The sequence below is a fragment of the Drosophila guanche genome, unplaced genomic scaffold, assembly GCF_900245975.1.
Source record: "Drosophila guanche unplaced genomic scaffold, DGUA_6, whole genome shotgun sequence".
NCBI lineage: Eukaryota > Metazoa > Arthropoda > Insecta > Diptera > Drosophilidae > Drosophila > Drosophila guanche.
In genome coordinates, this window is record NW_022995749.1 from 1145163 (window position 1) to 1156533 (window position 11371).

Consider the following 11371-nt stretch of genomic DNA (forward strand, 5'->3'; position numbering starts at 1 on the left):
ATTAAACTAATTTTAGGTCTAGAATTTATTGTCTCGTTTTACTGTGAATTAAAGCATAGAAACATCGCACGCGCATGGACCATCTCTAGCCAGCTGTTACGTCACGCCAAACAGCTGTTGGACGCAGATTTTACCGAAAAATAATGAACTTCCTGAAAAAGGTGAGTAAAACAATTAAAGAAAGCGTTTTAAATGCAAGTAAACTCTGCTTCCTTTACAGTTGGCGCCGCACATTGCACTGGCCGAGTCCCAGATCTGCAAATCAGCGGACCTGCACACCAGTGCAGTGTGCTGTCGCGTGCAATCGGGCCGCTACCGCATAACCACAAAGCGGAACAGGCCGCTCACCTACGAAATGGCCAATCCACCGCATTTCATTGCACACCGCAAGTCCTGGAACTCGTGGAACACATGTAAGTTCGAGTGCAGTTTATTGTCGCTATTTTATTTACAAAAATTGCCCCCGATTCAATAGCCACCCTGCTGGATTCGCAGCGTCCGGCGCAAACGGCCGTTGAGGATTTGTTCATAAGGAAGTTCATCACCGGCACCTGGCACGCACTAACCTGCTCTGAGATCATTATCAAGCGCCAACACAACACAATACGCATCGCTTCGATCATCCGCCAGGCCATCAGTCCACGCAAAATGTATTTTCTTATTGGCTATACGGAGGAGCTGCTCTCCTACTGGATGCAATGTCCCGTCACGCTGGAGCTGCAAACGGTGGCCGACAAGAAGGACGTGGTCTTCAAATACATTTAGTTGCTTGCGCTCTTTACTTGTTTCCCAAATAAACATTTTGTAGAATTACCTAATGCGTGTAGTCGACTTCGCTGTTGTTTATCTGCAGCGACTTGATGGCCTTGTTGACTATGACACCATCGGGATCCTCCACCTGAAAGGGAAATCCACATTGAGTTGCAAGCGATATGGCAACGGTATGCTTTGCCTTACCGTTTCTATCAGCTTTTTGACCTCTGCCAGAGAATTTTGCTTGAGAATCAGATACCTTATATCCTTGACCAGCTCCACGAAGAGGAACACGACAATTTTGCGAGAACCACCGCACACCTTGTCCCAGATTTTGACCAGCACAGTCTCGCAAATGACGCCAGCAAAGCAGGTAATGTACCAGTTATCCAGCAGCACCGAAGAGCTCTCGAATAGACCCAGCTGCTCCAAGCGGCTAAAAAGGAAGGTAATGCTCAAAAGAAACTTAATATTTTATGACTAGACATACTTGAACAGTGAGAGATCCTCGCGCTTGAGCAGGATTTGTGTCTGCTCCTTTAATTTGGGGCATTCCCTTTTCAGCTCGCGCGTGTAGTTGTAGAATCCCTTTGCTATCCAATAGGTTTCCACGTCGTTGGTGAAAATTTGCAGCAGAGCTCGCACGATTTCAATGAAATGGGTGTCATCCGCCTGGAGAGTGGCATTCGCATTGCCTTGCCACAATCGATTCGTCTCCAGCAGCCACATTGTGTGCATTGTGTGCCCCAACTTCTTTTTTGGGTGTTCCACCAGCTCCTTTTTTTGGACACACCGCAGCACGGACACAGCCCGCAGCAGATCCTCATACACCTCGCGCCGTTGGTCCCTTATGTAGTCTGTGGAAGACTTGTGAAGTGGTAGAATGCCCATGACCAGCGACCAAAGATAATTTCTGTGCACATTCGGGACAGTGTAGTTCATGCAGAATTGCTTCAGTTTGTTCAGGTTGCGTATGTCATCCTCCAGCAGCTTGTTCAGCGATTTGTTCTCCTCGACGCTGTTTATCAGACATTTCTCATAATAACTAGATCGAAAGTTTCGCTCGTCGGCATTCATAATTTGTTTATTATGTTTATTTTCAATTCTATTGTTGTCAGAAATGGTATTTGTGTGCGTGTGTGTACTATCGATAGGCAACTGGAAAAGTGTCCAATCGATGGTACGTAGTGTGCCACCACTAGTACATACTGGATCTATCAGCAAAATGCCTCAATATCTGAAAAGGTAAACAAAATGTGCAATTCGGTCAAAAGAAAAGTAAATTTGTGTTGACGCGGAGGCTGGAGAGTGCAACTGGAAGGTGTTGGATTCACTGAAGCTGAGCAGGGGCCGTTAAATGCCAAGATATCTGTATGTGTACTCCGTGGCGAGGCTGTTGCTCGGAGACGCGAGCCAGAAACTGAAAATCAATAATTCAATCAGAAAATCAAAACACGGATTTGCCCAGATGCAAGCACACGTTCGCGATAAATTATGCAATTGTTGCAGCCATTAACCCTTCTTCTTTCACGCCTTTCACACCTCACGCGCCACCCCTTCCGCAGTTGATATATTCAAATGTTGGGCTCGTTTTCTGCTGCTGTTGCTGTTGCTGCTGCTGCTGCCACTACTGTTGCTGCCGTGCACGACGACGACGACGTTGTTGTAATTGGGTGTCGCAATGGAACAGGAAATCGGCACCTGGGACTCGGTGCTGCTCGAGAATCTGTCCGAGGATAGTTTCATAAACAACATCCATCAGCGCTACAAGCGCGATCATATATATGTAAGCGAAAACTTGAGGTATTCGTGGCCAGCAGCTACTCTATCTACTCTCTCTCGCTTAGACCTACATTGGAACTTCTGTTGTGGCTCTGAATCCATATCATCACATATCCGAGCACACGCTGGACAATGTCCGTAACTATGGCGACAAGGGCATCTTCCAGCTGCCACCCCACATGTGAGTAGTGGATTGTACTCCAATGACTATTCCCCTTACTATTCCCCTTTTTAGTTACGGCCTCACCAACCTGGCCTACCAATCCCTCAAGGATCACAGCGAGGACCAGTGCGTGCTGCTCACGGGGGAGAGTGGAGCGGGAAAAACGGAGACATTTAAAATGATTGTCAACTTTCTGACACATATACAAGATCGCTCCCTCTGCCACACTCCGAATGTCTTGCGCAAGCAATCGTCCACCAGCTCGGCCAGCGGTGTTCCCGTGCACGCCCACAGGCGTGCCTCGAGCAGCTGTTCCGGCACTGCCAACTTTATTATATGCAAAAACAGAGCGGAGAACACACCGTCGGCCATTGCACGTCGCCAGTCACCGTCGCCCGGACCATCTCAGCGCTCGAGGACGCGTGCCGAGAGCATTGAACGCCAGAGCAGGCGGAATATGCGCGAGAAAATTGTGGACTTTGATTTCTCACACCACAAGAGCAGCGAGAACATTAGCACACTGATCGAAGCGCATGCCGCCGCCGCCTCCTCACATCACTTGCATCCAACCAAGTCGTGCTTCAAGCACCAGCAGACTCAACCTCAAGCCTGCACTGCCACTGCCGCACTGCCCCAAAAGGGGGCAGGCAACAACACATCGCCCAAGTATGCCATGCTCTCGTACGCTGGCTGTCGCCAGTGCGGCCACAGCAAATGCGTACGTGCCCAGAGCCTAGAGAAGGAGGAATGCGGCGGCGCCGAGTCGCCGATGCTGCTGCTGCGCGGCAGCAACAGTCGCCTATCATCCAACACGGCCGCCGGCGCTCACCAAAACAATCTGAGTCGCGGTAGCTGCTCGAATCTGGTGCGCCAGCACTCCACAGAGAGTCAGCCAGAAAGGGAAAGGGATCGGGATCGGCACTCTCTGACGGGATCAACGCAACGTATTTCGCTGTACGATGCACACAAGCTAAGCAAAGTGCTGGGCGAGCTGCCGCCGCCGCCACCACAGTCGCAGCATCCTAGCTCGGTATCGGTGTCGGTGTCGGTGTCGCCCACGCCATCGGCCAGCTCCTCACTGCATCGACGCCACAAATCACCCACACAGCGGCTGCGTGAGTGCGTCACCTGTGCTGATGTCTTTCTAGAGGCCATGGGCAATGCCTGTACGCTGAAAAATAACAACTCAAGCCGATATGTAAGTCGGCTGCTCATATGTACCATAAAATCTTTAACTAAATGAATTTCTCGCTTTGCAGGGAAAACTATTTGATATTGAAATTGATTTTAGGGGCGATCCAATGGGAGTGCATATAACCCACTGTAAGTAGAACCAAGACCGATAGGATCCCCTGCGTATATAAACCATAAACCATTTCGTTATTTATCTTCATGCTTGCCAAAAAAGATATGCTGGAAAAGGTTTGCTCTTAGCCAAACAGTTTTTGATGTTTGTTTCAGTTTTTTCTTCTTGCTAACTTTTATCTTCCATTCCTTCCACAGACGCGCATTACGGACACCGTCATTGGCGAGCGAAACTTTCACATATTCTACCAATTACTATTGGGTGCTGATCTCCAGTTGCTGAGTAAATGATTGCCCAAGACTTGTGCCTACTAATCCTTAAATATATATCCTCCCAATTGCTTGTAGAATCACTCAAGCTGTACCGAAATGTGGAAAAATATGAGCTGCTGCGCAACACAACTGCCATGGAGGAGGATCGCTTAAACTTTCATTACACCAAGGTCAGTCCTCAGTCTCAACACTTCGAATTTAGTTAATCCCTTCTATTGGGTATCATTTGTAGCGTTCATTGGACGTGCTGGGGCTTAGCTGTGATGAGACTAGCTCCATTTTTCGTGTCATTGCTGTCGTTCTGAAGTTGGGAAACTTTATCTTTGTGCCCGTGACCAATATCGATGGCACCGAGGGCTGTCAAGTGTCCAATGTGTATGGTAAGCTCTGGAGCATGAGGAATCATATAAATTTAATTCAATTTTCATGAACTCTTACTCCTTACAGAGGTACAAGAAACGGCTCAGCTGCTTAATCTGGAGGCTCAAGTTTTAATAAATTGCCTGACGCGTGCCAACAGCTCGAACAGCAGTCATGAGGATGTGGGCTCCGAAATGGATGCCCGTCAGGCGGCCACCAATCGAAATACCCTGTGCCGTACTCTCTATAGTCGTCTGTTTACGTGGCTGGTGAACAAAATCAATGACACACTGAAATCGACGCAGCGCGAAAAGAATCTGGCCCTGCTCGACTTCTATGGCTTCGAAGTGCTCGATCACAATTCGTTTGAGCAGTTTGCAATTAACTACAGTGCCGAAAAAATCCATCAGGCAAGTGTCAAGTAAATTATCAAAAAAATTTCTCTTCTTTTAATACTTTCTGCAGAACTTTGTGTTCCATTTACTGCGCTCTGAGCAAGAGCTGTACATACGGGAGGGATTGGAATGGTCACGTATTGATTACTTTGACAACGAGTCCATTTGTGAGTTGATTGACAAGCCGAGCTATGGCATCCTCAGCCTGATCAACGAGTCCCATTTGAGCAGCAATGAGGCGCTGCTTTTGCGTGTCCAACAATGCTGCGCAGGTCATCCAAATTTCATGACCAGCGGCAGCAATTCCATGTGTTTTCAGTGAGTATATTCCATCTATCCAATGAGTTTGTATTCATGCAGGATCTTGCAGGATACGTCACTTTGCCAACGTTGTTAACTACTCTATACATCGCTTCCTGGAGAAAAACTCCGACATGCTGCCAAAGTATATAAGTGCCGCCTGCTATCAGAGCAAGTTGTCGCTGGTGCAGAGCCTGTTCCCCGAGGGCAATCCCCGCCGACAGACGAGCAAAAAGCCCAGCACTCTCAGCTCGAACATACGCACCCAGCTGCAAACGTTGCTGGCAATTGTGAAGCATCGTCGCTCCCATTATGTGTTCTGCATCAAGCCCAACGAGTGCAAGCAGCCGCATCAGTTCGATCTGGCTCTGGTGCAGCATCAGGTGCGCTACATGTCGCTGATGCCGCTGGTCCATCTGTGTCGCACGGGCCATTGCTATCACCTGCTGCACGTGAAGTTCTTTCATCGCTACAAGCTGCTTAATAGCCTCACATGGCCGCATTACCATGGCGGCAGCCAGGTGGAGGGCATTGCCCTGATTATACGCAATCTTCCGCTGCCATCGGCAGAGTTCACCATCGGCACCAAGAATGTGTTTGTGCGGAGTCCGCGTACCGTTTACGAGCTGGAGCAGTTCCGACGCCTGCGTATCGGTGAGCTGGCGGTGCTCATACAGAAGATGTTTCGCATGTATCATGCCAGGAAGCGCTACCAACGCATGCGGCACAGCCAGATGGTTATATCGAGTGCCTGGCGCACATGGCGAGTAAGTAGTGATAGCTTCAGCTTCAGTTTCACTTTATATCTTAATTTTTTGTTGATGGTTTTCTGCATGTTCTTTCGTTCGTTTGTAGGAGTGCCGCTTTGGCATTCCCTTCACGGGTCGTAGGCACTTGTGGAGTTTATATCGTGTTGTAAGCATTGCATGTTGTTTCCACTCTTTACCCCAAAACACTGAGGATCTTTGGCTGATAATTATTTTACATTCTGCAGGCACGTGAAGAGTATCGATCGCTCAAGTACAAACGCCAGGTGAAATGGGCCATCGAGGTGATAGCTCGCTACTATCGCCAGTGGAAGATACGCCAGTTCCTGCTGACCATACCGCTCCGCCTGCCACCGAACACACTGAGTCCGCTCTCCACCGAGTGGCCGGCAGCACCTGTCTTTCTGGCAGACGCCTCTCGGCATTTACGCTCCATATATCATCGCTGGAAGTGCTACATATATCGCAACTCTTTCGATCAAACGGCGCGCAATCGTATGCGAGAGAAAGTGACGGCCAGCATCATATTCAAGGATCGTAAAGCCTCCTATGCACGAAGGTATGTATAGATCTTTCAGCATTTATCCGATCTACTTACTTATATGTGTCTTGGTCTTGGCAGTGTGGGTCATCCGTTTGTAGGCGATTATGTGCGTTTGCGTCACAATCAGCAGTGGAAGAAGATGTGCGCCGAGACAAACGATCAATATGTTGTCTTTGCGGACATAATCAATAAGATAGCACGCTCCAGCGGCAAGGTAAGCAGCAGCCTCTAGATAACAACTGAGCTGAAAGATAAATATTTATTGTACGATTGCAGTTTGTGCCCATTCTGCTGGTGCTATCCACTTCATCGCTGCTGCTGTTGGACCAGCGAACGCTGCAGATCAAGTACAGAGTGCCTGCCTCGGAAATATATCGGATGTCACTGAGCCCCTACCTGGATGACATTGCTGTGTTCCATGTAAAAGCGGTGAGTGTTGGCTAAATCACGCTAAGACTATAGACAGATGATTGAATCTTTGGTTTTTGCAGTCTGAATTTGGTCGTAAAAAGGGAGATTTTGTGTTCCAAACGGGTCACGTCATTGAGATAGTGACGAAAATGTTTCTAGTCATACAAAATGCCACAGGTAAACCGCCAGAGATACACATAAGCACAGAGTAAGTACATCTGATGATGTCCAATGCGTTTCTAATTATTTATGCTTGCAGATTTGAAGCAAATTTTGGCCAACAGACTGTCATCTTCTCGTTCAAATACGGCGGCATGTCGGACTTAGCACAAGGCCCACCAAAGGTCACGCGCAAGGCGAACCGCATGGAGATAATTGTATGATCCGCAACAGAATCTAATCATGGCTACGAGCCATCACCTTAGTGCAGCAGGGATCGAATTCATGGTCCGTATTCATAATTTATACGTACATCATTTTCCAGTCATCATGCCTCTGCCTCATCGTCGTCGTTGTCGTCTTTTATAATGTGGTCCCAGGGATCAAAATACAATTTTAGCAATACTTAAAAACACACATAACACACATTAATTTACGAAATTAGCGAAAGGAAGAGGTTTAGTGTTGTTCACAAGCGACAATCAGTGAGAGATTCAACCACAATTTGTTGTCATTTGTTGTGCCAAAAAGTGAGAGGGAAAATGGGAAAACTAGTATGGAGCCGTAGGAGAAATGGAGAACTCATTTTAGAATGCACTCGTACTTTATTTATCCAAAAACAAAGAAAAACCAAAGAAACGTAACTAACGAAGTGAACAACTGAATTTATTCATATAATTTTTTGTGTTCGAGGATCGAGCGATTTTAGGTTTAAGTGTAAGTTTATATTTCATGCACCAAGTCGATTAGAATTGCAACAATAAGTACGTACTGGCTGCTGGGAAACTGAGCAATGAGCAGTGGAGAACGTTAGAGATTTTACACAAACTATTGATATATACATAAATATATATGTATGTATTTCCGTTATAGAAACCAAGGCATTTCTCTTACATTTTAAGGTTTCATACACAATAATTAGTGAACTAATAATGCTAGAGAACAGAACAGAACAGAACACAGTCATATATAAACATAAACAAAACCTCTTTATATGCCACACACAAATGCATTTCCCAGTCGTTAGAGAACAGAAGAAATCTTTCCTATCCCCCCACATACAAATCAAACAAAAAATGTTAAGCAACTATTTACAAAAACAGAGCAGAAGTGTAGCTAAATATTTCAAATAAATTATATACACATAAATATATATACATGATATATAAAGGGATGAGTCTATATACTCGCGTAACAATATGGGTAACAGGATAAAAGGAGTTTGTTTGAGAGATTGAAAATGTATTGTAAGCTGCGTAGTTGTTGGATAAACATACATACATATTTATGTATGGTATGTATAACTCTTGTTATTGTTAGTTAGGGACATCAAATGTGTGTATGTGGCATGTGTAAAGCAAAAGGCCCAATTTTGTGTCCGCGATTTAAGTATTTTCATTTTTTATTTAAGTTTTCAAAGAATACGAGCCAAAAAATGCGTGAAAAGAAAGCAAAACAAGAACAAAAAAAAACCCAACCAGTTGGTAGTTTATGAAACAAAGTTTAGCAATAATAAAAACGATACATATTAGTAAACTCTTTGTACAATCCGAACAGGGGATGTGGGCGGGGACTTTGGCTTGCTTTGTTTACAATTTTGACTTTTGCTTCTTGAGCATGTTGCGCAGAATGCGGCGCAGGATCTTGCCACTCGGATTCTTTGGAATTTCATCGACGAAAATAACGCCACCCCTCAGCCTCTTGGCGGGCGAGGCATGCTCGTTGACAAACTGAATCACATCGTTCTCTGTCAGTTGCACATTGGCCTGCTTGACGACAAATGCCAGTGGCAGCTCGCCGGCAGCCTCGTCAGGTTTGCCTATGACAGCGGCATCCTTGATCTTCTCGTGGGTAAGCAGCAGCGCCTCTATCTCGGCCGGTGGCACCTGGAAGCCCTTGTACTTGATCAATTCCTTGATGCGGTCCACAATGAAGAACTCAAAGTCATCGTCGTAGTAGCCAATGTCTCCGGTGTGCAGCCAGCCATCCTTGATGGCCGTCTGCGTGGACTTGGTGTCACCAATGTATCCCTTCATGATGCCATCACCCTTGAAGCAGAGCTCGCCGCGCTCATTGGCTCCTAGCAGCTTGCCCGTGTCGGGATCAATCACCTTGGCGTAAATGCCGACTTTGAGGACACCGACGCTGCCTGGCTTGCAGAAGTCATCGTTCTGTACGAGCACACTGAGCGTGGACTCGCTCAGGCCGTAGCCCTGTCGAATGAATGGCACTCCAATGCGCTCCTTGATCTGATCCTCTGTCTCGCGGGAGAGCGGTGCGGCTCCGCACAGCAAGACCATCAGGGACGACAAATCGTACTTCTCCACAATCGGATGCTTGGCCAGGAAAACCATCAGTGGGGGCACCATGAATGCCATCATCACGCGATACTTCTCGATGGCCGAGAGGAAGAGGTTCTCCTCGAATTTGGGCAAATACACAAGACGGGCGCCCATGCAGGCGGTGGTGATGAGTGTCAGGCAGCCAAAGGCATGAAACCAGGGAATGACCGTAAGCAGCGTTATCTCCGACATGGGAATCATCGTGGGTTGACTGTGGAAGGACAAATAATGATGTTGAATGATTATGTTGTATGGTATCGATTTGGTGACTTACATTTGCGAGTCGAGGGTGGCCAGAAGGTTCATCTGGGTTAGCTGCACACCCTTCGGCAGCCCTGTGGTGCCTGATGAGCAGACAATCAGGGCAACATCCTCATTTTTGTTCGCCACTGGCGACAAGAACTCCGGGTTTGTCTTGTACTTGTCGTTGTCCATCATCTCGTTGAGGGCATAGATTGTCTTAAAGTTCTTGGAGCTGCCACTGAGCGCAATGATGCCCTTCACAAACTTATTCTTGCTGGCCACCTTGGCAATTCGATCGATGGTTATTTTGGAAGCGAATATGATCTTTGGCTTGGACAGATTAAGGGCATGGTCCACCTCGCGTTCCGAGTAGGTGACATTCAGGGGTGCCACCGTGGCGCCAACAGCAAAGCCGGCAAACATGGCCAATGCGAAATTTACGCTGTTTTCGCTTGACAGACCGATGACGTCGTTCTGCTTGACCCCTAGCTTCTGGAGTATGTGTGCCAGTCGAACAATCGACTTGTGCATGAAACTGGCAGTGTACTCGGCACCGCTGACAGCATCCACCAGCACCGTCTGGTCCCCGAAGCCCTTGTATTTGTCCAACACGAACTGGCCCAAGGATCTGTAGTCCTGGGCCTCACGTTCGATTATGGGTCCGCCATAGACAATATTACCAGGCAGCAGAGTCGAAGTCATTGCGGCTGAAAGAGATGTGAAACAATTTCAGTGGGTGTGGCAATTGGGGGTGGTTTCTATGCAGCAACAACCCTTGAACAGCAGTTGGTTCTTCGGTAGTACCCGGCACCCAACCAAAGTAACATCAACAGTCTTTGAACCCACGCAGCTAATCTAATCGCTGTCCATTAACAGATATATTTCTGTAGTTTAAGTCCCATGTTAACGTTGCTGTTGCTGCTATCACAGAGATTTGATTAAACATAATATGCATGTTTAAAAGTCCACGTTCCAAAGGTCGCAGTTCATGGCGTGAAAACGAGATGAAATTTCGCACCCCATACCAGCTGGCAGTTGCTTAGGGCCGATAGATACATATATATAAGAATACCTAACAATCTTTATAAACTTTGCAGATGGGAAACACTGAAACATGTCATCTTTTTTATTTACTAACTTACAGTCACTTTTTTCTGGGTCACAACGGTTGTTGGGCGAAACGGACGCGAGCGGCTTCGACGAGAAACTAAACGTTCTGATGGCCGGCGCGAATTGTCAACCAGCAGTGTGTTTATGGCACGATTAGATTAACGTATTTGATAGTGTTTAGGCCAGCAGTGCGCACGCGCGAGTAGGTCCCAATGACTCCATTCAGAGAAAATTAAATGCGAGAAAAACAAATCGCGCCCAGTGTCTGCAATTCGATGTAAAATGTGCGGAGAGAGCGAGAGGAAAAGAGCGAGGCACTCAAAAACAACAACAGCTGATCGAATTCGAAGCAGACTATCTGGCAACGCTATATATTTATTTTTATTTAAATGCGGTACAATTTAAAACTTAAAGCATATTAGTTTACCACAAAACTATTGAAATTAATGTCAAAGAAACCGTTA

The 11371-nt window shown here is 46.8% G+C and overlaps 4 protein-coding genes across 9 annotated transcripts; 2 read left to right on the plus strand and 2 right to left on the minus strand.

Annotated features, from left to right (window-relative positions):
* Positions 1 to 72: 72 nt before the first annotated feature.
* On the plus strand, positions 73 to 818 carry LOC117585157 (28S ribosomal protein S24, mitochondrial). Its single transcript, XM_034274490.1, has 3 exons — positions 73 to 161; positions 221 to 413; positions 476 to 818. Exons 1-3 carry the CDS (start codon positions 144 to 146, stop codon positions 763 to 765), a joined length of 501 nt encoding a protein of 166 aa, XP_034130381.1. The 5' UTR covers positions 73 to 143; the 3' UTR covers positions 766 to 818.
* LOC117585154 (TBC1 domain family member 7) lies at positions 626 to 1894 on the minus strand. Of its 3 annotated transcripts, none has more exons than XM_034274487.1 (4): positions 1244 to 1894; positions 958 to 1189; positions 815 to 898; positions 626 to 749 (listed from the first exon to the last, which is right to left on the minus strand). In XM_034274487.1, the coding sequence occupies exons 1-3, from the start codon at positions 1828 to 1830 to the stop codon at positions 815 to 817; spliced, it is 903 nt and encodes a 300-aa protein (XP_034130378.1). In that variant the 5' UTR covers positions 1831 to 1894; the 3' UTR covers positions 626 to 749. The 3 variants fall into 3 exon arrangements, with proteins under 3 accessions (XP_034130378.1, XP_034130379.1, XP_034130377.1); XM_034274488.1 differs by lacking the exon at positions 626 to 749 and having other exon boundaries at positions 757 to 898; positions 1244 to 1492; positions 1523 to 1892; XM_034274486.1 differs by lacking the exon at positions 626 to 749 and having other exon boundaries at positions 757 to 898.
* Positions 1895 to 1921: 27 nt separating this feature from the next.
* Positions 1922 to 8192, plus strand: LOC117585143 (unconventional myosin-Ia). 3 transcript variants are annotated; one of them, XM_034274472.1, is made up of 18 exons: positions 1924 to 1998; positions 2319 to 2539; positions 2601 to 2716; positions 2771 to 3896; positions 3958 to 4021; positions 4107 to 4120; positions 4202 to 4286; positions 4352 to 4446; positions 4509 to 4656; positions 4724 to 5046; positions 5102 to 5349; positions 5402 to 6098; positions 6187 to 6246; positions 6326 to 6657; positions 6721 to 6856; positions 6919 to 7071; positions 7134 to 7261; positions 7313 to 8192. In XM_034274472.1, the coding sequence occupies exons 2-18, from the start codon at positions 2435 to 2437 to the stop codon at positions 7434 to 7436; spliced, it is 3954 nt and encodes a 1317-aa protein (XP_034130363.1). In that variant the 5' UTR covers positions 1924 to 1998; positions 2319 to 2434; the 3' UTR covers positions 7437 to 8192. The 3 variants fall into 3 exon arrangements, 2 of the variants coding, with proteins under 2 accessions (XP_034130363.1, XP_034130364.1); XM_034274473.1 differs by lacking the exon at positions 6187 to 6246 and having other exon boundaries at positions 1925 to 1998; XR_004573903.1 differs by lacking the exons at positions 4107 to 4120; positions 4724 to 5046; positions 5102 to 5349; ... (5 more) ...; positions 7134 to 7261; positions 7313 to 8192 and having other exon boundaries at positions 1922 to 1998; positions 4509 to 4527.
* A 507-nt stretch (positions 8193 to 8699) lies between these two features.
* On the minus strand, positions 8700 to 11176 carry LOC117585148 (4-coumarate--CoA ligase 1). 2 transcript variants are annotated; one of them, XM_034274478.1, is made up of 3 exons: positions 10940 to 11176; positions 9829 to 10504; positions 8700 to 9765 (listed from the first exon to the last, which is right to left on the minus strand). In XM_034274478.1, exons 2-3 carry the CDS (start codon positions 10497 to 10499, stop codon positions 8802 to 8804), a joined length of 1635 nt encoding a protein of 544 aa, XP_034130369.1. In that variant the 5' UTR covers positions 10500 to 10504; positions 10940 to 11176; the 3' UTR covers positions 8700 to 8801. The 2 variants fall into 2 exon arrangements, with proteins under 2 accessions (XP_034130369.1, XP_034130368.1); XM_034274477.1 differs by having other exon boundaries at positions 9829 to 10500; positions 10927 to 11175.
* Between the last annotated feature and the right edge of the window lie 195 nt (positions 11177 to 11371).

What these genes read in the sequence shown, in the direction of transcription:
- LOC117585154 (XM_034274487.1), bottom strand. Translation starts at nt 1,830, where the DNA reads ATGAATGCCGACGAGCGAAACTTTCGATCTAGTTATTATGAGAAATGT. An exon ending in GAGGATCTCTCACTGTTCAA is followed by an intron (nt 1,190 to 1,243) that starts GTATGTCTAGTC and finishes CTTCCTTTTTAG; the next exon opens with CCGCTTGGAGCAGCTGGGTC. An exon ending in TCAAAAAGCTGATAGAAACG is followed by an intron (nt 899 to 957) that starts GTAAGGCAAAGC and finishes TTTCCCTTTCAG; the next exon opens with GTGGAGGATCCCGATGGTGT.
- LOC117585148 (XM_034274478.1), bottom strand. Translation starts at nt 10,499, where the DNA reads ATGACTTCGACTCTGCTGCCTGGTAATATTGTCTATGGCGGACCCATA. An exon ending in GCCACCCTCGACTCGCAAAT is followed by an intron (nt 9,766 to 9,828) that starts GTAAGTCACCAA and finishes GTCCTTCCACAG; the next exon opens with TCAACCCACGATGATTCCCA.
- LOC117585157 (XM_034274490.1), top strand. An exon ending in CTGGAACTCGTGGAACACAT is followed by an intron (nt 414 to 475) that starts GTAAGTTCGAGT and finishes CCGATTCAATAG; the next exon opens with CCACCCTGCTGGATTCGCAG.
- LOC117585143 (XM_034274472.1), top strand. Translation starts at nt 2,435, where the DNA reads ATGGAACAGGAAATCGGCACCTGGGACTCGGTGCTGCTCGAGAATCTG. An exon ending in ACAAGCGCGATCATATATAT is followed by an intron (nt 2,540 to 2,600) that starts GTAAGCGAAAAC and finishes TCTCTCGCTTAG; the next exon opens with ACCTACATTGGAACTTCTGT. An exon ending in GTGCCTGGCGCACATGGCGA is followed by an intron (nt 6,099 to 6,186) that starts GTAAGTAGTGAT and finishes GTTCGTTTGTAG; the next exon opens with GAGTGCCGCTTTGGCATTCC.